The 12,336-nt window shown below is 36.9% G+C and overlaps 1 protein-coding gene across 2 annotated transcripts in view; it reads right to left on the reverse strand.

The window, feature by feature from the left end:
* The window catches only part of CA13 (carbonic anhydrase 13), a 48,132-nt gene extending 36,677 nt beyond the window's left edge, over window positions 1-11,455 (reverse strand). The window contains exons 1-2 of one of the 2 annotated variants that reach the window (XM_051969957.1): window positions 11,282-11,445; window positions 6,972-7,169 (exon numbers count right to left, since the gene is read on the reverse strand). In XM_051969957.1, coding sequence (XP_051825917.1) covers window positions 6,972-7,169; window positions 11,282-11,318 — 235 coding nt within the window. In that variant the 5' untranslated portion in view covers window positions 11,319-11,445. Of the gene's footprint in view, window positions 1-6,971; window positions 7,170-11,281 lie in introns of both variants that reach the window. The other variant, XM_051969958.1, reaches the window with a different exon arrangement.
* Window positions 11,456-12,336: the final 881 nt, after the last annotated feature.

The following is a 12,336-nucleotide window of genomic DNA, read 5'->3' on the forward strand; positions in this document are numbered from 1 at the left end:
ATTTTCAATGTTCTCAATCCCAGGTTTAGAAGATAATTTGAAAATCCCTAAAAGTATTCTTAATTTGGATCAAGAGTGAAAATAACTGCCTTCTATGAGCCAGATGAAGTATTACTTCTTTATATCAATAGGAATCTTCCATTAAAACTTTCTCATATTCCCCCAGGTTGTTAGAGATCTCACATCCCCCTCTACTGTTGAAAAAGGGTAAAAGTAGAGTCTGCAAGTAGGGAGTCAAACATGACATTCCCTGAATATGCAGTTCACAGAGCCCAACTGCCAAGCATAAAGCCTTTAAAATTCCTAGTGAGAAACTTTCCTTGCAGTTATTTGCCTATCATGTTGCTCGTGGTTACTTGAAGTCAACCTTCCCCCCTCCCTCCCAAAGAAATGAAATCAGTAAGATCTCTTCTGTTTACAAGTACATATTAGCAGCAGCTTTTTTTGTTCAATTAGATCTCTGCAAGAAATTTTATTTCTTTCTTAAATCCTGATACACATTTTTAATTTATAAAATGAACATAATGTTCTCTTTTAACTTATTTTGAGAAACACAGAATAATGCTGACCCAGTTTTATACAGTTTTTATCTCTAAGGGATACATTTTCAAATTTATCATAGAAATTCCCTGAGATCTAAATAAAAGATCTACTTTTTTAAAACACTTAACTAATGAACACTTACATAGAATGTCGCATCTGAAAAATTCAATTCGATTGAAGATGCATTTTAAAATCTTAGCACTGGAAGGGTCCACAATAATTGTTAGCTCTAACATCTCTAACTAGTGGTCATCTAATCTATGCTTGTAATCTTCCACTACTTCCCAAAGCATCTGATTTCTTATGCTGTACCTAAATGTGCCTCTCTCTTCTGCACAATTACTCTTTAAATATTTAAGGATCGCTATTATGAATCCCCTATATTTTTACTCTGTCTTTCCATTTCTCCAATTCTCACATTGAATAATTTCCAGACCTCTTGCCCTTTTGATCATTCTCTGGTATGTTCTCCAGTTTGTCAATGTCTTTCCTAATAATGTCTTTGCTAATAAGTAGCACTCAAAACTGAATCCAATAATCTAAATGTGGTCTCACTGAGGCAGAATAGAGAGCATTATCTGACTTGTTTTGCACATTATACCTCTCTCAATGGGATCATTAGTTTTATTATTCGCCAAATCACACTAATCACTTATATGCATGTAGTTCAATACAACTCTTAAAATATTTTCAAACACTTTGTTATTTGATTATTTCTTATCTTGAACTTGTAAAGTTGATCATTCAGGGCACTCAATATTTTTATGTTTATCTCTTAAATTTCACATCATTTAATTTGGTCTCTTTCTAAACTGATTCCCTTCATTCAAATTTGATAAGCTTCTGCCTATGCTTTATCCAAGTTAACAATAAACATTTAAAAAACAACATAGATTCCAAATTGTCATTGACTCATTAATGACTAATACTTGCGTCTATTCATTGAAGCATTCTGAATATTTCCAACTGTACTGCCAAGCTGTCCCTTATCTCTCCTTTCTATTCACAAACATGAACTATTCTGTCAAATACTTTGCTGAATACCTATATATTCTATCTATCTCAGTAGTATTCATTTGAGCAACCAGTTGACTCATCTTATCAAAACAGGAATCTGACATGCTTTCTGACATGCTTTCATTTTTAATCAATCTTACCACCATAAAGATGAGATTAACTGATTTACTCAATCCTACCTCACTTAAAATAAGGGGTAAGTGCTAAGTGGTCTAGAGGATAGAGTTGAGGACTTAGAATCCAGAAAATCTGAGTTTGAATCTAGCCTTAGACACTCCTAAACTAGATGATCTTGAACAAGTCACTTAAGCTCTCATAGCCCCTCAGTTTCCTCATTTGTGAAATGGAAATAATAACAGCACCCACCTATAGGGTTATTGTGAAAATTAAATGATTTTACATATATAAAGTACTTTGCAAACTTTAAAACTATAAATGCTAGCTATTATTATTAAGTGTAAAAAGTCCTTTGAACTAGAATGAGTTGCCCAAGAATTGTGTTTGGATAGGTCAAGGAAATTTGGTCATTCCCCAAGGATCATCTAAAAATTACCAAATCAATTGAGAATTAATTCAATCCAGAAGCTAGAGTTCTTACTGAATGCCTTGAGAAGGAACCATCCATCAGGGAAATAGGGTTTCCACTTCAGCCTTAGATAGATCTCCTACCCCACACTATTCTAGGTACACAAGGACCTCATGAGCTCTGAAGGATACAGATTCTGAATTTCTGCATCTTCTCACCAGCATCTGAGCCATTGCATCCTCACACCCTCTGCCTCTTCCCTCTCTTGCCTGTGCCTGAACCTCCACAGCAGTCAGTTGTAGCACTGGGGTCCACAGACACAAAGACACACATCCATTACACTTAAAGAGCCCACAAATGGGAAACTACTATCAACAACCAAGAGCTATAGGTTATATGTTTGTCACATGTACTCAGTAAGGTAGAGCTCTTTTCCCTGGATTCTTTATGTATTAGTAAGTCACGGATTATTTTTTTTTTGGGGGGGGGGGGAGAGTGGTTATTTTGTACTTCATCAATATCTTAGTAAATATCTCTAAAAACTAGGATCAAATATAAAATCCCCCTTTTAATAGGAAACTTCACAGCCTGACTCAAACCCATCTTTCTAGCCTTATATTTTACTTCTCTTTATACTTTCTATCATCTAGTCAATTGTCCTCTTCTTGTCCAACAACATTCCATCCCTCACCTTTGTGCCTTTGCACAGCTTATCCCATATGTGGTCAATACACTTCCTACCAGACCTCTACATTTTAAAATTTCTAATTTCTGTTAAGATTCAGTTCAAGTGCTATCTCCTACATGAAGTCCTTTTTGATTCCCTCTCCCTGCACTCCAACTGTTTACTTATTATGTTCAATTGTGAACGTTGGACAATATTTTACCAATATTGTCAGTGGAGTTTTCTTGATGCATAGTGGAGTTGTTTCCTTCTCCAGTGCATTAAGGCAAATGGCAATGAGGTGACTTGCTCAGTCACCCAGCTAGTTTATGTCTGGGGCTGGTCAGACCAATCAATGGTGACCCACCCACTTCCTCTTCTGTCAGTGACCCTGCATATGTTACAGTATGCCCCAAGACATGTTTGTCCTTGCATTAACTATCTTCTTAGGCTAATCTTGTTTTCTTGCTCCTCTTTCAAAGGAATCATTTGCATTACTTTCTACTCCCAATTATTTCTGGTTTTATACTTTCTATATTCTGTCAGAAAGAACAAAATGACAGCAATTACATCTTCACATATTGATTTAGAAAACTCCAAAATAAGATTTGTACCACCTACCTACCTTACATAGTTGTTTCAAAAAAAGGGTTCATACTGCTATGATATTGCTTGCCTTTTCAATGGGCTGGAGGAAGGGAGGAAATTTGGAACTCAACCTTTCAAAAAAAGGATTGCAAATGTTGTGCTACTGGGAGCCACCTGACAGTGCCTGCTGAAGGTCCAACTCCAGAACTGCAGAATGGATCTCTCCTCTTGATACATACAAGGAGAGGCAGTTGAGTTCTCTGACCTCTCCACTGAGAGGCAGTTGCATTGTCTGACCTTTTCCCTCTGCCTCCAATTTACTTCATTCCCAGTCCACAAGCAACATCTGTGTCAGCAAAGGCTGCCCTGAAACTCCTTCAGATGCTATAATCCACAGCTGTGGAGGCTCTTGGAGAATTGACCTGCCCCTTAATAAGCAAGAAATAAACTGATGATTTTTTTTTTTTAAGTAAGGATCTTAAAAAAAAAAAAAAAAAGAAAGAAAGAAAAAAAAAATTCTATATCCCCTTTTATTGTCCTATATAGGCCTTTTACTGGCTGTGTAATGTAACCTTCATAGGCTTCTGCTATTTGAAAAACATCTAGCATTCAGAGGTTACTTAGTAAATGTCTGACAACCCAATTCTCTCCTCCAAAAAATGTACACAGAACATCTTTTAAAGTGTTTTAACATCTTTTAACATTTTCTCCGTCACTTTAAAAAAAAATCTAGATAATTAGCAAAACAACAAATTAAAAAAAAGAAAAAGGATTTGTAACCTTAAGGTACTTTATAAAAGTGAGCTATTATCATCATATTTATTTTCTCCCCACCTTAATTCAAGGTTCTTGTTGGTAAAGAGTCACTGAAGACTTGACTCTGTGTAAACGGTCCAAGGAAAGTTATAATAATGACAGTACATATGCTCAAATGGATCTGTTTATGATCTCATCAATTTGGAACCCTTTAAGTTAGTTGCTATTGTATCCATTTTACAGATGGGGAAACTGAGTCTTGGAGAGATTAAGTGATTTGGTCAGTGACACACCTAATAAGTATTTAAGAAATCCAACACTGTCCCATGCTATCAAAGGGCATCCTCCTTTCTAGGGTCACAGTTCCACAAGCTCTAGAGCTATAAAAATAAGGGATACCTCCTTTGTATGTTGATGGCTGCTTGTTAGGGTTCCTTGTATACTATCAGGAGAGGCTGATCTTCAGCATACTGAAAGAGTAGTAAAAGGTTAAAAAGATGTTCATTTGAACAAGCATTTATTAAGTGCTTACCAAGTATTAGGCATTATGTTAGAAAGGGAAATGGACACAAAGATTAAAATGGTATGCCCTGCAAGACCTTGTCATAGATATAGACCTTGTGACATAAATAATCACTGTTTCAGCACTTGACTTCATTCTATACCTAGGACCTTAAGTAGATTACACCCAAGACAAACACAAGAGATGCTTCAAAGGGAAAGTAAAGACAAGCACACATGGAAAGGTAGGTACCCAAGTAACTAGCGTTCCCAGGGCTAAATAATTCTACCATTAGGTTCTCTTTGCTTTTTCTCCATATAAAGCAGAGTTGTTAAATTTGCAGCCCTAAGAATCAAATTAAATATAATTAGGGTAGGATTAACAAAATAAATAAAAATACAATAAAACGATGATGATGTTAATTTTTAGTTTTCTAAATCAATATGCCACAGAGATCTATTTCTATCTTGAGTTTGACACTGCTATTACAAAAGCTCACAACCCAACATCAATTCTAGAAGGTAATACCCGCCCTCTTCGATGAAAGGTAATGTATCTTTGGAAACAAAGTGCTAACTTTTAGGTAATATGCAACCCTAAGTAATTATTATCCTAAAACAAAAAGAGGATGGCCATACTTCTTTAGGTAACTTGAAATAATTTTTTCCAAAGGCACTAAACACTATTATTATTGACAATAATTATAATCATAACAATACATACTCTGAATTTAGAGTCGTTAGTCTTAGATTTTGGAGTGTGTGTTTCATATATCTATTTTTCATAGCACACCAATTACCTTAAAAGGTTGAGGGTGAAAGCGAGAAAGAAAATGGATTTATTCTATAGGAAATAATAGAAGGGAAATAAAAATAGAAATGAAGTCTATTGTAAGAGTTCAGTGCTTCTTCAAGTAAGTTATGCTCTGGGCAAAGATATATCATCACTGCAAATTTGGAAAATATGGAAAAGAAATTTGTGAGGGTTTTGCCAGTTGCAAAACTATACACAAATCGAGGATGTTACTGCTAAACTACAGCAACTTTTCTCTAAAAGGAGAAAATTTTCTTCTAATGAATCTTTTTAAAACTTCGAATTAAGATGACATTTTATATGATTTGTTAGAAATGAAAAAAAAAAGACAGAGATAGCAAGGACTATCTCTGGGTACAATTCTTATACAATTTTCTCTGTCATCCATAGCTTCATTTTAATGACCCATTTTCTAGGCAATCCTCATAAATGTAAAAACGCACACAAGAAATCACAACTGTTCAAGAAAGACAGCACAATGTAATATATTCTACATTCATCTGGCTTTGTAAAAGATGTAGAAATGACCTTAAACTAAGGCAGAAAACTTCAGCTCCTAAATGGTTATTATCAAACTGAAAAGTCTTCAAAGATACACCCACGAAAAGACTCTATTTGTTACCTAAGGACTACCTATCTCAAGGAGAACATCATCATCATTGAAAGAATTATCATCATGAGATACTTTTTTTTTCTTTTTTCCCCCTGAAAACTTAAAATCTATCTACTAAGAAGCAAATAGACTCTGATTTACACCAGAGGAAGGAGCATACAAACTGAAGGAATCATAGATCTACTAAAGTACTGATTAGGACTGATTAATCAATCCGTCATCAAATACTTATTAAAATGCTTGTTGTGAACAAGGTACTGTGGTAAATGCTGATCAGAACATGACCTTTAATGTCAAGTTCTTACTATCAAAATTCAGAAGAATGGCATGTATTCCAATGGTAGCTGGTCTGCAAGTGAAAAGATAGGATTGGGTCCTGCCCCCACCACTTATTAGCTGTGCAACTCTGGATGTCTACAAGGTTCCTTCCAGCTCTAAACATTCTAAGTATGTGATACCTTGAATTCTAAAGAAAAAAGTAACTATTTTATAAAATAATAGTAAGTTGTCAATTCCATGATATAGAATATTAAGTAGTTATAGTTACAAATTAAGATTACTTTTAAAGCTTAATAGAAATACAATTGTTGTGTGCATGTATACACACACACACACACACACACACACACACACACACACACAGAGTTAGGTTTTTAATTGAATAATTAAGTAGGTGGACAGAGTGCTAGGCCTGGAGTTAGAACGATTTAAATTCAAAAACAGTCTCAAAAATGCATTAGCTGGCTATGTGGCCCTGAGCAAGTCACTTAACCTTGTTTAACTGAATTTTTTCATCCTGTAAAATGAACTGAAAAGAAGGAAATGGCAAACCAGTTTTCTTTGCCAAGAAAACCCCACATGAAGTAATAAAAAGTCAGACACAACTAAACAGAAATAACAAAATAATTTCAACATAACATAGTATTTTCTCTTCCTCCCCCAAACCAACCTGATTTGTCTTCTGAATCATCAAAGTCCACATTGAAGGAATGACCACTATTGCTGATTATTTTAGCTGAAGTTGGATCATACTTGATACTGAGAGGCTGGAGAGAAGAATCATATTTCACTTCTTTGGTATTAATCTCAATCGGAGATTGGTGATCACCATCAGCAATTGGAAAAAGTTCACTCCAATGAATAGGGCCTATGATAATAAGAAAGAACTAAGTAACTCGGTTTATTCATTCACTTGTTAAACATTTATAAAACCTATGCAGTCTTTCTAAGAGAACTAGTATGTCCTGAGTGCTAAGGAGCAAACAAAAAAGAAAAAAATATCCTTGATCTTAAGGAGATTACTGGTCTAGCTGCAGCTTACAACAATTTTTCATTATCAATATAAAACTCTTTGCTTTTTTCCTTAATTTCAAATTAAATTTAATTATGAATTAATTTTTAAAACAACTTTTAAAATATCTTCCCCTTATATATGTGAAAGTCACACATGTTTACATGTTCCTTAAAAGATAAACTTCCAAAGAAAACTCAAACATCATTATCAGAAAAAGATATGCCTTTTTTATGTTCTAAGAAACAGAATGCTGACCTTTTGTAAATATAGTGGACAGCAACCCTCAGGCTTACAGAAGGTGAGGCAGAAACTTGGAGGAAAGAGGACAGAAAGGGAAACCTAAGGATGCCCTTGTTTCATCTTAAATAAAACATCTCACAGACCTCCATTTGTGCCACTCTACCCTTATCTTAAGTAAAATTTAATAAATGGTATTCCTTCAGTCTTTTAGTATGAAACATAATGTTATGCCACAGTTCTCTTTAACTGTCCTGACTCAGTTTCCCTGTCTCAGTTTCCTTTACTGTTCTGTCTCTTCTTTCTCGGGTTATAAATTAGCAAGATAAAAGAGTAGATCTCCTGATTCTTTTATGGATTTACAATATTCCTTTAGAATATTCCAAGATTAACCCATGATATCTTTACTTCTTTGTCTCTGGAATTTTTAGGTTTTATGGCTTCCCCTCCCTGATAAAAACTTTCCCTCCCTTTCTCTTCTTTGTCTCCAAAAAGGTATTTAAGAAGTTGGGGTTCCTCCATTCATTGCTGGAGAATGGCGTCTGGCAGCTGTATGCTGGACGCTGGATTCTTTGGGTCCTCCAGCCCTGGGACCAATATGGATTCCTTGGTCCCAGTATACTTATCTCTGTCTGACTGGATAATCTGAGACGAGAGTCCTGTCCAGTCAATCTTACTCTCCCATTAATAAAATATTAAAACTCTCTAATCTTTCTCCTGCCTCAGTTTCTCCGGCATTACAATAAGCTCAGGAAACATGACACTCCTTCACATACAGTAAAACAAACATCTTATCCCACATTTCACCAGAGGTGGTGTAAATAACCTATAAATTTTTGCTTTCTCACACTACTATGAATACCATATAACCAGGACAGTATTATATTGAAAGTCTATCTATTCAATAAAATCAATAGGAAAAGTACAGTCACCTGGCTAGCTGAACCTCACTTTATAGCCTTGGGCTTGCAGGGAAAGATTTAAAGAGGCTTTTTATTTTCTCCCAGACACTATCTTTTCAATTTGCAAAACACTAGTTGAATAGTGGTGACATTTTTTTTCCCCCAGCTAAGTGGCTAAGTCAGGATAGGTGATTGAAAAGTATTTAACATAGTAAGCAAATAATGTTCCTTCTAGGGGAAAAAAAAACAACAAAAAAACCACATGTCCTTTATTAAAGTATAATAAATACATGATAATAATAATATAATAAATGAATAAAATAATATATAATAAATATAAATATAAAAAATAAAGTATAAAGCATAATTCCTAATTACTAATTTTGGATAAGGGATATTATAAATTAGAGCAAAATTTAAAGAAAATCAAACAACCTAGATACTCTTTTCAATTATACTCTCTCTTGCTTAATCTCATCAAGATATCTTTTATCTTGCACAAAGGAAGGATCTTTAACTCTTCCTCTTTTATGCTTCCCTAAGGTCAATTCAGTTATCCCTACCATGTCAAGCTAAAAGACTTTTCAGTTTCCTTCAGCTTTTTGTCTTGCTCAGTGACCTTAACTAGAAGCTTTGCTTCAATCATCTGATTTCATATCAATTTTCTCATTTAAAGATCTCTGTACTTTTTATGAGGGAGAAACTTCAAAAACTAGTTTCAAGAATGGCAAATTTTGATATAAGTGGAAGAAAATTAGGTTGCAGGTAGACCATGAAAATATATATATAATATATGTATAATATACATATTTATAGCAGGTATTTACTGTCCTTTATCTTTTCCCATCCAAATCCATTTGAAGCTTAAAGCTGGTATACAAGCTACTTTGCATCAAATTACCTAGTAACTAAGAATTATATGGAGTTTGTTGCAATAGCAAACCTACTTCTTAAAGAGGTTATATTTTCTTTTTTTTGAGAGCATAAGATTTAAAACACATTTTAAAGTGACATGGACACAGTTTTAAAACAGTTATGTAGTGATTTCCCTTCAATAATTCAAGAATCATCTCTTGAATTCAGTTCTAAATTCTTGTTATATGAAAGTTCTATATCTAAGAGCAAAAGCAACTAGACAAAACCTATTAAATGTCTTTTTGGTGATCCAGTTTCAGATACTCTGTCCAAGACAACAATGAATTTAAAAGAGAGAGGGAAATATTTCACAGTCCTAAGCAGAGATACAAGTTCTTCATTTGCTCAAAACTTTTCGAAGCCTGACAAAAGAGTTTAGAATTAAAAATATGAGCTTCTCTTGAGGCCATACATTTTCATTAATCACTAGCTAATCAATACTTTACTGAGTAGGGTGTTGTTTCTTCCTTCTGAATAATAAGCATACTTCTGGCATCTAGTAACAAATACATAATAATAATAAAAATGATTCCAGCTGTGAGGGAAATGAAGGGAAATGCATTTTTCTCTTTCAAAGTAGGAGATGAAATTAGCCAAATATAAAATTGTAATTAAGACCTCAGTTGGGAAGAAATGCTCTAAAATAATAACACTCATTAAATTATACTTCTAAATTTCACCTACTGCCATTAACTTAACTAATACATTCTTTAAAAACTCTATGAAGCCAGAGTATAACACTAATTAGAAAATAAATCAATCTTTCCATCTTCCCTAGTATGCATGCTACAGATACTATACACAGAACAACACAGGAAACTGAATTTTCACATTTTATATTTTCTTATATTATATATATATATATTTATGTAAATACAAATCTTATATGGAAATATAAATAATCAACGCTAATTGATAGCCATACACTGCACGAATTCATTGGATGATGATTGCTACTTACTGGCATTTAAAGTAGAAAAACTAGAATTTTTGTTTCACTACATCAAGCTAAGGATCTACATGAACAAACACGCCTATCATTGTTGGAGTTGTCCCAATCCATAAAATCTAGGCTTTTATTGACAAATAGTATGGCTTAATCTCGATAGGGGGTAGTAAGCGTTAAAAAAGAGCATCAATGCATCATCAATTCACAGGGAAGAATCTCATACTGGGAAATGGAGCATAACCGTTAAGCAGACTGCTGTGTGCCCCACTCCTCTGCCGTCCCAGCTGCCACAAAGTCCTTTCCCCACTCCTCACCTCCGCCCCTTCTTTCCAAGCAAAAAAGTCTCCTTAAACCTGCGCATGTTGCAATGGCCTGCGCACGTTAATATCTGACCTAGAGCTGAGAAATGCCTCCACATGGCACGCCTCAATAAGTTTTTTTTAAATAGGCTTGTTGCTTGATTTGATCAGACTAATATTCCTTACTTTATTAAACAGTAACTACAAAGCAAAGGTTCACAAACATTTTAGGAAATTATTTTGTGATGGGCTTTTGTAACCATGACAATGATGACACATACCTACTCTCGCCAAAAAACAAATAAATAAATAAATGCTTTTCAGGGCAACACGTCACAGACCCTGCCAACCCTTCCCCGGCTGTGGGTTTTGCAAACCAACCAAAGAGGAACCAGAAAGTTTCCTCCAGCTGTACAGAAGGAGCAGAGCTACGCCTTCTCTACCCCGCCTCGGCAGTCCATCCCGGAACCCATCCCTCAGCCCACTCTCGCACACCTCAGCAGCCCAGCCTGCAGCCCATCTTGCAGCCCAGCCCCGAGTGCCCTCGGCCCGGGGCAGTGCGCCCGCACACGCTAAGGACAAAGTCAGCCGCGCGCTCCGCACAGTAGTTACTCCCGCTCTGGCCTCGGCTTCCTACAAGTTAGCCCAACTCCTTTCCCTCACCGTTGTGTTCGCAGTATCCCCAGCTGAGTCTGGACATGGTTCCCTCAGGATGAGTATGAGGAAAGGCCGCGTGGGACTTCCGAGAGAAAGAAAGAACTCCGAGCGGACAGGCGGACAGCCAGCGCGCAGCGTTCGGACAAGCGGCGCCACCAACTCCGAGCGCTACAGCAGGCTCCGGAATGAACCTCTAAGGCGCGCGGCAGGCGGATCCCGGCGCCCCTCCCAGTCATCTCCGCTAGGGGGCGGAGGCTTGCCGCGGGGGGTGGGGGGTGGGGAGGGCAGGGGTGTGCGGCTGCGGGGCGCCGAGTGGCCGAGGGGATACTGGGGAGGCGCCCCCGGCGGGGAAGAAAGGGACGTGCCGGGAACCGCGGGCCCGCCGGGGATCTGGGGCAGGCTAAGACGACAAAGGGCTGGGCAGGGAAAGACGCGAGAGAAGCCTTGAATTCTGCCCGGTGCCTACCCTTCCTCCCAAACCCCCCGAATTGGAGTTGAACGGATCCCCTGGGGCAGTCAAGGAACCTTAGGGAAGCCGAGGACCTTGATTCTAATCCCACCTCTGCCGTGGGTGACATAGGCAGATCTCTTTAACCTCCCGGCCTCAATTTCCCCATGAGTAAAACGAGGTGGATACCTTCTAAGGTCCCAATACTACTAACAATAGCAGAATAGCTTTCCAGATACATTAACACTGGGTCCTCGCAACAACTCTGCTATTAATCTCTCCATTTTACAGGTGAGGAAAACAGGAAAAACAGGTTAAGAGTGTGCCCAGGGTCACAGAGCCAGTAATCATTTAAAGTCACATTTGAACTCGGGTCTTGCTGATTAAAGATCCGGAATTCCACCCACTGCCCATTTAGCAGCCCAGTAAAAGTGAGGGACTTAAATTGTCTCTAAGGCCCCAGTAATGGTAGCTGTTTATTGAGTGCCTACTGTATGAAAATAGTTCTACAATCATTATTTCTTTTTTTTATTCTAACAACGATCCTGTGGGATAGATGCTATTCTCCTCTCCCCCCTCCCCATTTTACAGAAGAGGAAAACTGAGGCCAAAA

Source organism: Antechinus flavipes, chromosome 1 (assembly GCF_016432865.1).
Source record: "Antechinus flavipes isolate AdamAnt ecotype Samford, QLD, Australia chromosome 1, AdamAnt_v2, whole genome shotgun sequence".
Classification (NCBI taxonomy): Eukaryota; Metazoa; Chordata; class Mammalia; order Dasyuromorphia; family Dasyuridae; genus Antechinus; species Antechinus flavipes.